The 17,016-nt window shown below is 34.6% G+C and overlaps 1 protein-coding gene across 7 annotated transcripts in view; it reads right to left on the reverse strand.

Annotated features, from left to right (window-relative positions):
- The window catches only part of LOC114335194 (mucin-5AC), a 436,134-nt gene that overhangs the window by 154,921 nt on the left and 264,197 nt on the right, over positions 1–17,016 (reverse strand). For all 7 annotated transcript variants that reach the window (XM_050663155.1, XM_050663154.1, XM_028285392.2 and 4 more), the window contains exon 2: positions 1,174–1,357. In XM_050663155.1, coding sequence (XP_050519112.1) covers positions 1,174–1,357 — 184 coding nt within the window. The remainder of the gene's footprint in view (positions 1–1,173; positions 1,358–17,016) is intronic.

The following is a 17,016-nucleotide window of genomic DNA, read 5'->3' on the forward strand; positions in this document are numbered from 1 at the left end:
TCAAAAAAATATTTAGGTAATGAGAAAATCGTAAAAACATGCTCGCCAAACTTATTTTCAGGAATAGGTGTAGTATTCCGCAGGGATGTTGCAATAACCATAATGTATAAATGTATTTATAAAAACCCTACCGATGGAGTAGGATTTTTCCCTACACCCTTTAAAGGAATGAAAATGGGTATTCCGGGGCAAATATTTTAAAAATAGTTAGTCTCATAATAAGCACCCCTTGATATACCAGAAAAAAAAATAATACCGGACTTGTGTCGAGTTTGCGAAGTTTGATCTCTGTTTCCTACACTAATATACTAATCAAAGAAACAAAAATAAAATTTGTATAGTAAATAATGGAAAGTGATGATGACGAGGTCGTTGCTGTTGTGGCAACTCTTTTATTACTGTCCAAAAATCATAACTATAGTACCTACGTAATATTTGGTTGCAAACGAATTAAATAATCATCTTGCTAAATTTCAATCATTTTATGGAATGAGTATTCAAACATTTACATTGTTTTATTGTGGGTCCTGGTTTAAAAAAGCGATATTTTCTTGTAATTGTCTATTCGAGTACCATTTCAGGTTATAATTATTGTAAAACTCTTCGTTCTGCTCCACCACAGAATCCAATACAATATTAAATTCTTGGTCGCATTAATTTTACGCATGTAATTAATTAGTTAAAACAATGAAACTGATATCGAAAAATAGAACACGTCCTATTTCATGAAACACGTTTCAAGAAGAAAAAATGTTTCATGTGCATGAATCACACTCGTTTCATAAATATGCGGACGTCTATTTGTTTAGCATTGTTTTATTTTCATGAAACGTGTTTCACGTTTTATGTTTCATACTTTACGTTTAATGTTTCTTTGATGTTCTTTGTTTCATCGATTAGCATATCACATGAAACGGTTACTTGTTTTTACAATTTATTTGTTTCATGTTTCACGTTTAATGTTTCACGTTTCATGTTTATTTAATGTGCGGCCTGCCTAAAGGTGCATATTCATTTTCTATTAGAGCTTTTAAAGTTTTTCCATATAATCTGCTAAAGGTGCTGGTTACAGTAATACAGCGATAGTTCTTGCAGTCTTGGACCTAACCTTACCTGATATTATACCAAAGCAAAACCTAAATCTAAACTAATGAAAAATGATGTGAATATTACCTGTACATAAGGCCTCCTGTGCAGGACTCCAAAAGAGCTCCACCAAATACGCAAACATAATATTGTGTGCAGTCGCTGGGGTGAGGATAATAACCGAATTCTTCAGGACAATCGAAATTTACCCCAGTTTTTACGCTAGTAGCAATGGGAGCATTTCTAAATCTTCTCTCGGCTAAAATTGTTCCTGAAAAGAAATAATTCAATATTAGTTGGGCAAATAATAAATATATATAGATAAATATAATATTATAGGTAGGGAAGTTACGAGAGTTTATTACGAGAAGCTTGGACCTTAAATGCGGCGTCAGTGGAAAACTGGAATCGTTCGAGTTCAGAAATATGCTTTATTTATTGTCATTAAAAATTGTACAATTTTATAGACAAAGCTTAAAAGACCCAGAAAAACAAATAAAATGTACTAAAACTACATAAATCGTAAATATAAATAAAAAATAATTCATTAAAAAACATTCTATTGCAAAATTTAAATAAATTGCAAATTGCATAATCTTCTTTATGAACTAATAAGTTTAAGCTGCTGCATAATACACCCAAATGTAGATAAAAATACTACTTGTACATAAGGGTACTGTAATTTATTGGTTATTCGTTAAGAAACTCTTCTACTGAATAAATGGCCTTTCAGATAGATTGGCTTTTGTCATTTTACGGAACGTGGGGAAAGGTGTTGCAAATTTAAGTTGTATAGGGAGATGGTTGTATAGTCTTTTTTGCAGAATATAATATAGATTTATTTACTAACTCAGCGGACGGGATCGGTAAATAGACGTCAAAGATAGAATTTCTGGTGGAGTAAAGATGATTGGGCCTTGCTGGAAAGATATGAAGGTGTTTACGAATTAAGCAAACAGTTTTTAAAATATATAAAGGAGCAAATCTTAAAATCCCGTGATCTTTGAAGTATCTTCTACAATGTGATATTCTTCATGAGGCCAAACAGATACCTTATTGGCCTTTTTTGTAATTTAAAAATAATCGTATTTGGCAGGTGTACTATATTTTATGGTTACTATCTACAAAATTACTAAGAAATGTTATAGAGACGTAGAATATCATAGCTGCGCAACCTGAGAAAATGGTACGGATGTACATCAAACGAACTTTTCAGAGCAGCCGTCTCTAAAGTCCGAATAGCTATGATTATTGCCGACCTCCGTCTCGGAGATGGCACTTGAAGAAGAAGATCTCAGATTGAACTTGCGATCAGTCAGAAATTCGAAGTTTATAAAAAGCATCTTCGAAGAGCTAGCACCGAAAACAACAACAGGAAAAAACCACAGCAAATAGATGGTATATACAAAATTTAAAGTCTTAAAAGCTACAGTTATATCTGGGTCGTCTGTGACAGTAAAACAAATTATAAACTTATAGCAATAAAGGCCTTGCAGGCCCATGGCTTAAAAAGTTTGTTCTTTCTTCGTTTTTATGTACTGAGATCTCCTCTGGCCTGATATGTGATTTTTCTCCACTCCTTCCTGTTATTAATTTTTCTCTTCTGGCCTTCTAGCCCTATTCTTTCCATATATTTTTCAGCCTCTTGCTTCCATCTCTGTTTTTGGTCTCCCTTTTCTCTTTTTTGAGGCTAAAGTGTAGTTTAGTGCCCTTTTTGGAGTCCTCGTGCTCAGCATCCTTTCTAGGTGACCTCGCCATCTAAGTCTCTGTGCCTTTATCACTCCTATTATATTAGGTTGGTTGTATAATTCTTTTAACTCGTCATTTGATCTTCTTATCCATAAAATGTTCTTTATTATTCCTCCATATATCTTCCTCAGGATTTTTCTTTCCCAGATCGCCAGTAAATCTTGTTCAGTTTTTGTCATTATCCATGTCTCACTACAGTATGTTAGTATTGGTTGTATAGTTGTTTTGTATTTTTGTCTTTCTTGATAAAAACTTGCTTTTCAACATTCCATTAAGCGCATATACACTTATATTGCCTGCCATTATTCTAGCTTGTATTTCTTCTTTAATGTTCGGTTTACGTGATATTAGAGAGATTTTAAGCCCCTTATTTCAGCAACGTTAAACGTTATACGCTATTCTGCTCATGCGCATTAACTGAAAAATAACGTATTACTTTATTAGCGGATAAGGTATCCCCTTATTTAGGTAGAAATAAGGTCCACGTTATTAAAGGATTACGTATTTGTAAGATTGTCAAATGTCATATATCTAAATCACAAAAAACGAAAAAAAGTCATATGAGCTGAACCAAAGACAACTAGAATAAAAAAATATAGTAACGATGTATAAAATTGTAATCAAAATTTGTTTTTTTTAAAAACTATTAAATATAATTGAATATAATCTGCTTGGCAACCCTGGTAGAATAATTCTAAATTACACCATTTATTCTTCAGAAATCTGACACTTGATTGAATTGTCTTGTTAAACTTAGGATGGATGTTTTGTGTTCCTAAAGTAGTAAATTGTCTTTGGTGAACGTCTTTAATACATGTTCTTCCTATATGGCAAATAATTCAATAAAATAAGTTATAGCACACAACTGCCGTTTTATAGGTTACCTTTGCCAAATGTCAATTAACGTTAATCTGTGTGCGTATTTTCTGAAGGGTTTCAAAAACTATTTTAAGCAAAACACGTTATCCCTTATTTATCACTCAGTGCGCATGAGAAGTATAACGTTTTACGTTTCACCTACGTCAAAAAGTAGAGGGTCTAAAATCTCTCTATTATTGCTCCTAGGTTAGGGTGACCAAATTATAAACTTAAAACATGATATTTTAGCTAAGTTTTGACCTATAAATCCTTTTTATTTTACCTTTGAATGTGTAATTTACGTACGATCAAGACTGCGAAACAGACATAAAACTATAAAACTCCGCCAGAACGGCATGCATCAACAACCCGTCAGAACAAAATAGGGAAGAATACAAAATAGCGTGAAACAAAGCCAACAAACTCAACAAATAAAAAGAAGAAAAATTACCGATTTCGTTGAAGGATATTGAAGAAGACAGAGAAAACCATCAAATTACAACAAATTTACAAAAAAGTCAGAGCAACAAAAAATACACCCAGCCTTAAAATAAGAGGACTAAAAAACTAAAAAAGAGAAACCGTGTTTGAAGACAAACAGATCAGAAGAATATTACGAAAAAATGCTATTGACTATGAAGGAAACACGCTGCAATGAAGAAGTAAGATAACGAAGAAATAGAAATTTTCACAGAAGAAGACGTACAAAAACAAATATTAAAAACGTAGAAAACGGAAAAGCAGCAGGAAAAGATGAAATAACAGTGGATTAAAGCACGGAGGGAGAGAATTTGAACAAAACAGACTACCAGCCGATTCGAGCGCAGGTATTATGGTACCTATATACAAAAAAAAAGATCGGGAGGAGTGCGAGAATTACAGAGCAATAATTTTATTAAACAACACATATAACATTCTAGCAAACATACTAAACATAATACCAGAACGGGTTCACACCGGGGAGGTCGACGAATCGAGAGAATACAACAAAGAAATGCATCTAATATTCATGGATTTAAAAAGCGCTTTTGATAGAATCAATCGGAGGAAAATTATGGAGCAGCTATAGAATGTTGGAATCCCAGAAAAATTAAGACATATGCTAACAGAATGTTAGTAACAGTGAGCCTAAAGAACACCAGAGCAAGGATCAGTTTTAACGGAACAACTTCTAAGGAGATTAATGTAAACAAAGGCGTGAAACAAGGTGACCCTATCTCTCCGACATTATTTAATCTAATATTGAAAGTAATCACGAAGAGAACAAATTTTGCAAACAAAACCATTATTACAGATCAACTTCAACTAGTAGCATATGCAGATGATCTAGTCATCATAGCGAAGGCGAAGATGACACTTATAAAAGCAGTTGGAAAATTACATAAGGAAGCAAAGAGAATATGACTAGAGATAAACCAGCCCAAAACAAAATACATGACGATAGAGAATGATAACACAACAGCTCAGAAATATCTAATAACACAGAACCATAAATTTGAAACTGTATCCACCTTTAGCTACTTGGAAGTAACAATAGGGAAAACCGGAAAAGAGAGAAAGGAGGAAAGAATTCTGAAAGGCCGAACAACATATGGAATGAATAGAAATCTGCTGAAAAGAAAGACTCTAAGTATAATATTATTATGAAACTATATAAGACCTTAATAAGACCTGTTGTTACATATGGGATGGAAACAACGACGATTAACAAGAAAAAGGAAGATGGTCTTCTGAAATTTGAAAGAAAAATAATGAGAACAATACTGGGCCACAATGTAACAAAAGAGGGAAAATAAGAATGAAAACAAGTGCCGAAATTGAAGAAAAATTAAAGAGAGAAAATATAGTCAGATAAAAAAAATGAATCCAACGCAAATACGGGACATTTAGGCGTCCCGAGAGACTTTTTCGGGACGCCGGGACAAATCGTTAAAAAAACAGAACAATCCCGTTTTTACTGGACGTTTTGTCACCCTATCCTAGGTACGTAAATTTTTCTACTATTTCGAATTCGTATAATGTTCCTTCTTCTACTTCTACTTTATACTTTTCCCGATTTCTGAACTGACCATCTGTCTATTCCATACATTTTGTTTTAATTTCATTTATGCACAGTTTTTTTTCGCTGCTCTTACTATTCTCTGTACTATCTCCTGTTTTTTTCCTCATGCCAGTAACACTATTTTAAACTAACTTCTGTTAAAAGAAGAATGTTATTTTTGTATCAGGTTTTTAAATGTTGAGAGTGTCATAAAAATAACGAAATGTGTAGCAGAATAATGCTCAACTTTTCCCATGGTTAACTGTTCGCATGACCATTTGCATAACTAATTGAATAATAGTATCGTAACCTATTTTCTTGACTATTGTTACCAATACTAGCAATAAATCTATTGTAACTTATTTAATGTATAACATAATATTTTTAATTAAGCTAGGAAAGTTCGATTTATTAGTTAATAGAAAAACAGAGGATCTCTGACGTCTTGATTAATGTTCCCATGGTTATGCAGTAGAAATGGGGCTTCCAATTAAGCTTTTAGTGCCAAGGTAATCGTAATTAATTGATAAACTTCAAAATAATAATATTATGGTTTTCAAAATTACGCGTCATTAATAAAAACAAACGTTTTTTAAAGTAAATCATTTAATAATCATAATATCAGTATTTTGGTTTTGAGAGAGGTAGAAACTATAAAATTATGTCTGCAAAAGGATCTCTGGAAATATCTGGAGCTTCTTGAATGTCTGCGTCACGCAAATCTTGTTTTACTTCTTTTTTTGTAAGTGTTGACATTTACGATCCACAACTGAGTATAGGTAACATATACTGGTTAACTATTTTCCTTTTGAGGCATATGTGTAGGTCCAATTTGAATATATAGTTTATGCTGCCCAGCATTTGGTAAACGGCAATCTATCAAGGTGCTTTATCACTAGTAAATGGCCGTTAGTGCTGTATCTGGGTTTAAATTCAGCTTGTCTCTGCTAATAGAAGTCTAACTTAGATTCCAGTCTTTTTTGATAATGGTTGTGAAAATTTCATTATGTGTGATAGAAAACTGATAAGATGGCAGTTTTTATGCCTGCTAAGTCTACTTTCTTATGCATTAAAACAATGACTGCGCTCCTTCACTGAATAGGAGTTTTTCCTTGCTATTACTCCACCATCGCCAAAGGATTTGTTATTTTATATTTCTGAGTGTTGTTTTGACTTCGTATGGTGTTATTTTTGGCATTTTTTCTGATTCCTGGTTTGTGATTTTGGGCAGGAGCTGATCTTATTGGTGCAATTGGAAAAAAAAATGACCTGAAGAAAACTCCAGGAAGAAGGAAACACCCGAAAGAAGTAGTCGTGCTAATAATGACGGTGATCACACCATGCAATAAAACCATATCGGTAGAGTAAATCGCACACAGTCCAAGACCTCAAAAATTTTTTTGAAAGCTTATAAATCTTCTTCACCTCTGGGTATTTTAGCAGCCTCTCAAGAACCTGCCGTTTTGTTCGAAGATAGTTCTTCGCACAGAAGAAAATAGTTTTAGAAAATAATACACTGAGATTTATTCTTTCTAAATCTAAACTCAAAACTACACATGAAACATCAAAAAACTTAATATATAAAAACTTTCTGAAGGTAACAATTTTTATATGGGAGATACTTTAAGAGTACGAAATGTCAGGACAAATGAGAGCATGAATCATCTTACAATATGAATGTAGATTTTGATTTATAGCAGATATGCAAATATTCTTGTGATAATGAACATAGTGTCCAATGGAAAGATTCAGCAATAGTTGTCAATGTAACGTATAATAAAATGGGGAAAATTATGGAAGCAACTCTCGTCTTACCAATTAAAACAAATTACGTAGAAAACTCACCAATATGGCGGAAAGAACTATTTTTGAAGTTATACTTCTTTACGATCGAGAGTGAAATTTTATAATGCCGGGCGTATGCGCACACAGACAGTATGTAGTTCATTGCTAATCTTTCAAGATATGTATATATTAGAGCTGTCAGCGCAAATAAGTCATTAAAAGGATATATTAGTATTTTTAGTAAATGTATTATTTATTATAATTTTTGTGTCTTTGGATTTGTCTTCCTCGGGAATAAGATATTTTATAATAATAGTAAGTACATATATTTAAAGTATTTTTGTATACTTCACTTTTGGTCTATTAATTTTGTCATGTGTGAGAAATCTTTTAACCTGTGAAAGCAAAGGGCGCATAGCGCAGTGATAGAGCGTGTTACCGGAGATCGAGAGGTCCCGGGTTCAAGTCCCGGACGATTCATATTCTTTTTTTTTTATTTTTGGTATCGTTTTAATAAAATTTTTTAAAAAAGTGGTAGGTAAGAAAGTTAGTTTAATATTTAAATAAAATACAAATAACCTGTTAAATATATTAATTTCGTTGAAATTATAATAATAGAAGTATAACTTCTTACGTGCGTACAAAGGACACACACATTCTTTTTTTTTTGTTAACAAAATCGCATCAGCCAAATTGGCTATTAGCGAAACAATAGTAGCGGACAATAATTTTTATTACATTTGTATGTTTAGATATTGTATACATAAAATGTTAATTGAACTTAGGAAACTCTTTAAATTTGACATATTGCACTGTAGCCCTAAAATGTCACTTAGTTTGTTTGGTATATTGTACAACATGCGCTTTGGCGTTAATGCTGCACATTTCTCCAATAAATGTTTGATTGTTAACTTTTCTTCACAGTTGTCACATCTTGGTTCTTGTATGACCCAATCGGAGTCGCGTTAATATTACCTGGTCTCTCCGACTTGTTGGTAATGTTGGCCAGGGTTTTATCGATTTTTTAATTTCGCGTAGCTTGGCCGATGACACTTTCCACTTTTCTTCACACATATACCGCACTTTACGTTTGACCGCCGCCTTCACATCGCACTGGTAAATGTTTCCGTACACTCCGCACTATCACTAGTTGCAGCTTCTTTTGCAGCGTTGTCTGCCTCTTCATTTCCTTGAATTCCAATATGGGCTGGTATCCAGGGGAATATGATAATTTTTCCATTCAGTTGAGCGGTATGAACTTCTTGTTTTATTTTGATGACCAAAGGATTAGATGGGTAGACATATTGGATTGACTGTACAGAACTTAGAGAGTCTGTGAGTATGATATATTTGGTATTACTGCTGGATGCGTTGACAGCAGGGGTGGCCTGGTATAGAGCGTATAATTCAGCAGAGTAGATGGAGTACTCTGAAGGGAGTTTATATTTATTTATTGATGTTGGGGTTATGACTGCAGCACCAGTGTTTCATTTGATTTAGATGCATCGGTGTATACATGTGTATACTCCTTGTAGTTGTGAAGTATATCACTGAAGCGGATTTGATTTACTGTAGGTTTGTTGAATGTTTATCGAAAGAAATGAGGTGTGTTAGGCACTGAGGGTTCTTTATTTGCCACGGAGGAATTGAGGACAATTGGGAAGGAAGGCTTTCTGGGAACTTATAGTTTAATTGATTTAAGTAGCTTCTAACTCTTACGTAGAAGGGTTTGGCCGTTCTTGGTTTATTTATGAAGAGATTTGGGCACTTTTCTGTAAAACAATTTTGTATAGTAGGGTTTTTTGAGTTACACCTGATTTTTGCGGCGTATGCTACACTTAAATAAACTCTTCTGTCTTCTAAGGAGGGTTCTCCAACTTCACAATACAGACTTTCGATTGGTGTTGTGCGAAAAGTTCCAGATATTATACGTAAAGCGAGATTGTAAAGACTGTCAAGTTTTTTTAGCAGCGTCTTAGCCGCTGTAGAATACACAGTAGACCCATAATCTAATTTTGATCTAATTACTGTTCTGTATAACATTAAAAGTGTTTGGCGATCCGCACCCGATTCTTTATTGGCCAGAGTTTTTAAAGGATTTAGTCGCTTGTGACAAGATAACATCAGATTTGTTATATAAAGTTTCCAGCTTAGGGTTTCTTCGAATGTTATGCCCAAGAACTTAATTGACGTTGTACGTTTTAGGTTTTCATCACATAGTCTTAGGTTGGGGATGTTTGTGACGTTTTTCTTTTAAAACAGGATGAAACTAGTTTTTTCAGCGGAAAAACAGAAACCTGTTTTTTGTGACCAGATTTTTAAGTCTTGTATAAAGTTCTATGTATGACGAAATATATTTTGTATATTTTTACCTTTGAAAAAAACTACAAGATCATCCGCTTAGACTCGTGCCTTTACAAGCGATTTTAGGTTTTTGAGAATATCATTGATTGCCACTATGAAGAGGGTAGGACTTATAACTGAGCCTTGAGGAATACCATTTTCTGGATACATTATATCTAATGTTGTGTTATTTGTCCTAACTCTGAAAGTTCTATTTTGAAGGAAATTTTTAATAAAGAATAGGCTGTGACCATGAATGTTCCAGCTATGTAATTTTTTTAATATATAGTCGTGCCAGGCTGTATCGAAAGCTCTTGATATGTCAAAGAAAACCGCTAGACATTTACTCCTTAGTGCGAATGCTTCAGAAATATCACTCTCCAAATCTATGATATTATCTATAGTTAACCCTGGGGGGAAAGAACTGATGACGAATACTACAAGAAGAAGTTCTTCTTCTTATGGTGCCTATCCGTTACGGATGTTGGACACTAACATGGCTATTCTGACTTTGTTGACTGCTGCCCTGAAAAGTCCGGTAGTGGTTAAGTTACACCATTTTCGCAGGTTATGCAGCCAGGATATTCTTCTTCGTCCTGGACCTCTTTTCCCATGCACTTTACCTTGAAGTATGGTCCGAAGTAGGTCATATCGTTGTTCATTGCGCATTACATGGCCCAGGTATTCCAGTTTGCGACGTTTTATGATTACGACTAGTTCGCGCTCTTTATCCATTCTATGTAGAACTTCTTCGTTGGTAACTCTGTCTATCCAGGAAATCCTCAAAATGCGTCTATAGCACCACATCTCAAATGCTTCGAGTCTCTTCAGTGATGCTTCAGTTAAGGTCCATGACTCCACGCCATATAAAAGAACGGAGAGTACGTAGCACTTTAGTAAACGAATTTTTATTTCCAATTTTATATCGTGGCTGTTAATAGATTTTTTTCATTTTGACGAAGGCTGATCTTGCCTTCTCGATCCTTATCTTAATTTCCGTCAATTGGTCCCACTGTTCATTTAAGTTTGCACCCAAATAACAAAAGTTGGTGATTTGTGTTATAGGTTGTTGGTTAACTAGTAATTGACCAGGTGGTATCCTATTTTTGCTTATAACCATGTATTTGGTTTTTTGATGTTAAAATCAAGCCCAAACCTGCTACTTACTTCTGCCACCCTGGAGACAAGTGTCTGCAGACCTTCAAGACTGTCTGCAAAAATGACAGTATCATCAGCGTATCTTATGTTGTTCAATCGTTCTCCGTTTATAAGTATTCCCTCGTCTATGTCCGTTAGCGCTAGGTTCATAATGTGCTCTGAATATGTATTGAACAATAATGGGGACAATATACATCCCTGTCGCACACCTCTTTTTATCTTTATGTCGTCTGTTAACTGATCCCCTACTCTAACAGCTGCAGTTTGTTCGTAATAGATATTGTTTATTATACGGCGATCTCTGCTGTCTAGACCAATTGAATTTAATATTTTCATCAGTTCGTCATGTTTTATTCTATCGAACGCTTTCTGGTAATCAACAAAACACACATATATATCACAATTCACGTCTCTACATCTTTGAAAGAGAACTTGTATTGCAAAAAGTGCCTCTCGAGTACCCAATGCATCCCTGAAGTCGAATTGTGTGTTTGTCATGTGTTCTTCACAGTTTTTGTATATTCTTTTATGCATAATTTTTAAAAAAGTTTTCACGAGATGGCTCCTGAAGAAAGAAGAAGTTACCTATTGACAAAATACCAATTTTAATGATAAAAATACATATCAAAGTTGCATAAGTTATAATTTAAGAATAATACAACATACAACTAATAATACGCATAGCAGTATCAGAATAATTACAACTCAAGATTTATCATAGATCGAGAAGTAGTGTAAACTGTAAAAAATTATTATTAGTTCATGTTTTTTTATATAAAATTTCAATTAGAAATTGTAGTTAATTTTTATGAAATAGGGTAGAAATGTCACAAGATAAGTTAATTTCAGGACCAATAAAACTACAAGTATAAAGGTTTCAACTTGATATACTTCCTATTAGTTGGTAGTTATTTTAATAAACATATTTTTTTGCCATAATAAAAGATTCAATGTTTGTACCGCAAAAAAACCAGAAGACTTTTGCATTAATCAAAATATAAGCCAAAAACCTGCATTTTTAGTATGACAAACACAAATTCAAACCATTTGATACACTTTTATTACATTTATACAGTTGTAAAAATTTCAAGATTCTAATTAAGATACTATAAAAATGATAATTTATGTTGTCGCCTACTCAAAACTCTTCAGAATTGGATCATTTTTTTGACTGCTCGTCGAGCAGGAAATAACCTTTACCTTCGAGTTTTGTATCCAACATTATAATAATATTAATTTAGAGGCCATGAATACGAAATATACAGATCAATTTTCATAAGAGTTTACCTTCGAACCTAATATGCAACGGAATAAAAATGATGTTCAAAAACTGTGTGTTTTCGCTGCTTGTCGTTAACGTTTTGCTGATTAGGAGATAGAGGTCGCCACTAATTAAGATACAGTATGAGAGAGTACTAAAAAATATTTTTATTTTTTAACCTATTCGCAGGCACGACTGCATATGCAGACGTTTACAAAATGAAATGACTGTCTGTATATGCAGTCGTGTTTACGAATGGGTTAATTTTTATAATTATCGAAGACAAGAATCTCCCAATGAGTTTCTGGTTTCGTAATTGATCGATTGAGCATCAGTAATCAATTTTTCATTGGTATGGAAACTTTACATAGAATTAGTCGAAAAGTCGTCTAGTCTTAACGGAGTACAAAAACCTTACGAATAGGTTATCTAGCTTAACTGACAGGTTTTAGTAGGTATATATACAGAACAATTCACCGAGAATTGAAGAATAACAAAAAGAAATTAATGAAAATACTTTACAAAACAATGGTCACAGTTACTCTGATATTTGGATGTTAAAGCTGGGTGGTGATTCAAAGAGGTAATTCTTAAATCCAAGCTAACGAAATAAAATATTTCAGACAAGCATTATAAGACTTGGCAGATAGAGAAATGAATACGTAAGACAATAACCGAATGAGAAAATAAAAAACAGAACAAAATGGCATGGATAAAATTCTAGTAACTAAACAAACACTAAATTTTATTTTTTATCTTCTACCTGGACGTTTCCATTTCATTACTCTTTTTGACCACCTATGGCCTGGAATTATTTGAACATTTTTTTCTTATTGAGCATTCTACTTTCATCTGGTTCCATATTTCATCATCATTATCATTCTCTTTGCCTTATCCCTATGTGGTGTCGGCTTCTCTAATTGCATTTCTCCATACAATTCTATCTTGAGTCATATCAATATTAATCCCCTTTACCAACATGTCCTGCCTAATCGTCTCCCCCCACGTCTTCTTTGGTCTTTCTCTCCTACTCCTTCCAGAAATCTGCACTTCAGCAATTCTTCGTATTGGGTGATTAGCGTCTCGACGTTGAACATGACCAAACCATCTCAACCTATGCTCTCTCATTTTGGCATCAATTGGTGCCACACCTAGACTTCCCCTAATATACTCATTTTTAATTTTATCATTTTTTGTCACTCCACTCATCCATCTAAGCATTCTCATTTCCGCCACATGCATTCGTTGTTCCTCTTTCTTTTTCACTGCCCAACATTCAGTTCCGTACATCATAGCCGGTCTTATGGCTGTTTTATAGAATTTTCCCTTCAACTTCATTGGAATTTTCCTGTCACACAGCACACCACTCGCTTCCTTCCACTTCATCCATCCAGCCCTAATTCTGCTGCATGCATCTCCATCTATTTCTCCATTACTCCGTAATACTGATCCCAAGTACTTAAAACTATTGCTTTTTACAATCAGTTCACCATCCAAAGATACCATGTTATTTGTAGTAACTCCATCTTTAAATGAACATTGCAAATACTCTGTCTTTGTCCTACTATGTTTTAAACCTTTTTCCTCCAGAGCTTGTCTCCACTGTTCCAGTTTTTGTTCTAAGTCTCTTTCACTATTTCCTACTAACACGACATCATCAGCATACATTAAGCACCATGGAATGCTACCCTGTAGTTTCGCTGTTATCTGGTCCAAAAACTAATGAGAATAAAAACGGACTAAACACCGAGCCCTGGTGCAATCCTACTTTCACATGAAATTTATCAGTCTCTCCCACACCTGTCCTAACACTAGTCGTTACTCCCTCATACATATCCCTCACAATCTGGTTACATATTTCCTCAGTCCTAAATCTGTCCCTTTTGTTAATTTGAAAACATCTCATACAGTCCAATTCGGCTGTTCTTATTTTATTTTGTATACTTGTTGTCATTGGCCATAATTTCACTCCGTATAAGGCAAAGGTGGGCAAAAGCCGGCCCGCGGGTCGGATACGGCCCTTTTGCTTACTTTATCCGGCCCATTGAGAAATCCCGCAAGAAATTTTTTTTAAGAGCGTAGGGGCAATGCTTTTTAAATGCATTCATTTTTTTCGAATCCTGAGAAAACTAATGAGTATTTTTAAAAAATTTAAACGCAGAATGAAATATTACATTATTACTGAGGGCCAAAAGTCCCTGAAAACTTCTATAATGTTTATTACAGAGGTAAAAAAGAGAAGTATGATTTTTAATTTCAAATATATCATTCAAAGAAACTTTTTTATATTCTAAAGGACTTTGGACCCTCGGTAATAATGTAATTTTTCAAAAATATTTATTAGTTTTCTCAGGATTCGAATAAAATTAATGCTCTTAATCTCTTTTATGCGATTTTGCTGAAATCAACAGTATTAGTGTTCGAATAAATAATGAATATCTATCTTCTGCTTTTCTTAAAAGCGTCTGTGTGTTTAACCCGGTCCAGTTGCGAATATTTTTCGGCCAGGGTATTTGTCGTCTACCAGGATCCATTTTTCTTCGATCTTACCCTTCATAATCAGCTGCTGCAACAACTTACAACAACTTACTTGCGTTATCATTTCTAAGTATGTGCCCTTTCTCCTTGCTGTCTTTCTCCTTTTAATGATGGTCAAAAATTCTCTGTTCCTTTTCCATTCTGTGCAACACCATTTCGTTCGTAATATGATCGGTCCATGGTATTTTCATAATTCCCCTAAAAAGCCACATCTCAAAATCTTGCAGCTTTCTCATTAAGTCAGCATTAACAATAAAATAAAGAAGAATAGAGTGAACATAGCATTTTTATTATTATCCCGGATTTTTATAGTGATCTCCGCCTTCCGGTTGCCAGTTTCCAGCTTCGTCCGTCGGTCGTTGCATTCGTCAGGGTGAAGGTTCCTTTCCGACATTGCCTTCTGAATGCCGCGTAGCCAGGATTGTTTCGACGTTCCTTTCTTCCTTCTTTTCCTTTGCGTCCATTTTGAAATTTGTTTTGGCAGCCTGTCGTCGTCCATTGACGTCGTACATGACAATACCAGATCAGTTGCCTCCTTTGAATTTCGTCTATGATGGTTGACTTGACATAACATTTTACCATCCGATATCAGATTTGCAGATTGAATCTTTGGTTACTCAAAAATTTCCTCATCTTCAAAATGGCTGCTCTTGATTATTCTATTCTTGGTCGAATTTCTGAAGTTCATTTTTTATCTGGATCCTTGTTATGGCTTAATATAATGGACCATAAATATTAAAAATTTCGTAATTTTACTGGGAACAAATTGTTCGCATGTACACACCAGAAAGACATTTTATTATTATTAACAGTCAAATGTCTTTCTCCAAATGCTTTAAAATGATACTTATAACATTTTTGGCAAAAAAATTCTTGGCAGAGAAAAACCTCCACCAAAAACATTAGCGTGTACATACTGGGTATAGTCATCCGGCCCGGGAGACATTTTGAAAATTTCATTTTGGCCCGCGCTTAAAAGTATTTGCCCACCCCTGGTATAAGGTAATGTTTTCCACGGTGGTTCGAAAGGTTATTTTTTTTGTTTTCTTTGGTTAGAGTGTTGTTTCATATCAACCCATGAAATGCTTTTGTACCTTGCCTTCCTCGAGCTACTTTCATTGCGTAGACATGTACCATCTTCATATAATACGATCATACATTTTTAAAAGTCTGACAACTTTTGATAGTCTCGTCTTCTAAGTTTAACTATAAATTAAATCCTAACGCCTAATGGACCGTGTCCATAGACTCCCTATAACCGCCTTACCAAAATAATCTGGGAGGAAGCCCCAACAGGAAGAACGCTCTTAGGACGTCCACGACATCCACATATGGTCATATTTAGGAACAATGGGCCTACCAACTGACCCATCTGTCATGGACGACCTTTCGGGATGGAAGCGAGACCAAGACCCACCCTGGGTTGTAATGCTATAAGCATAAGAAGAAGAAGATAAAAAATTATTAAGAAACCAGCACAAGACCGTAGAAAATAAATACTAGGAAATTGAAATATTAATGCAAGGTGAGCACAACGCTTCCACATTTCTGTTTAAAACTAAAGTACGAGTCACCTTCGAAAGGATATGAACTGTCACTATTATGTCAAGTGTCAGAAAATATTCGATAGAAGTTCGATATAACCGGCTAGGACTGTCATGTTTTTAAGTCTTTGGGAATAAAAAGAGCATACCATGTGCTGTTTTTCTTCTTCTTGTGGTGCTTTCTCCTTTAGTGGAGCTTAGCGACTACACTGGCAAATCTGTCTCTATCCAATGCGGCTCTAAATAAATTTGTTGAATCAAGGCCAGTCCATTCTCTGATATTTCTAAACCATGAAATCTGGCGCCTACCGGGACCCGGTTTCCCTTCAGTCTTACCCTGGATGATCAGTTGCACGAGGCGGTACTTTTCGTTTCTCATTGTTTGTCCCAGTTAGCTAATTTTCTGATTTTGGATCATTTTTAGCAGCTCCCTATCTGTACCTATTCTACTCAGAACATTTTCGTTGGTGGTGAGGTTCAATGTGCTGTTCATCATCATCATCATCATCCCGTACGCGTCCACTGCTGGACATAGGTCTCCCTCAGCTCTTTCCATTTATCTCTATTTTGTGCGGCTTGCATCCAGTTACCGATAACATGTTTCAAATCATCAGTCTATCTGGTTAGTGGGCGTCCTCTGCTCCGTAGTGCTT

The sequence above is a fragment of the Diabrotica virgifera genome, chromosome 10 (assembly GCF_917563875.1).
Source record: "Diabrotica virgifera virgifera chromosome 10, PGI_DIABVI_V3a".
Lineage (NCBI taxonomy): Eukaryota > Metazoa > Arthropoda > Insecta > Coleoptera > Chrysomelidae > Diabrotica > Diabrotica virgifera.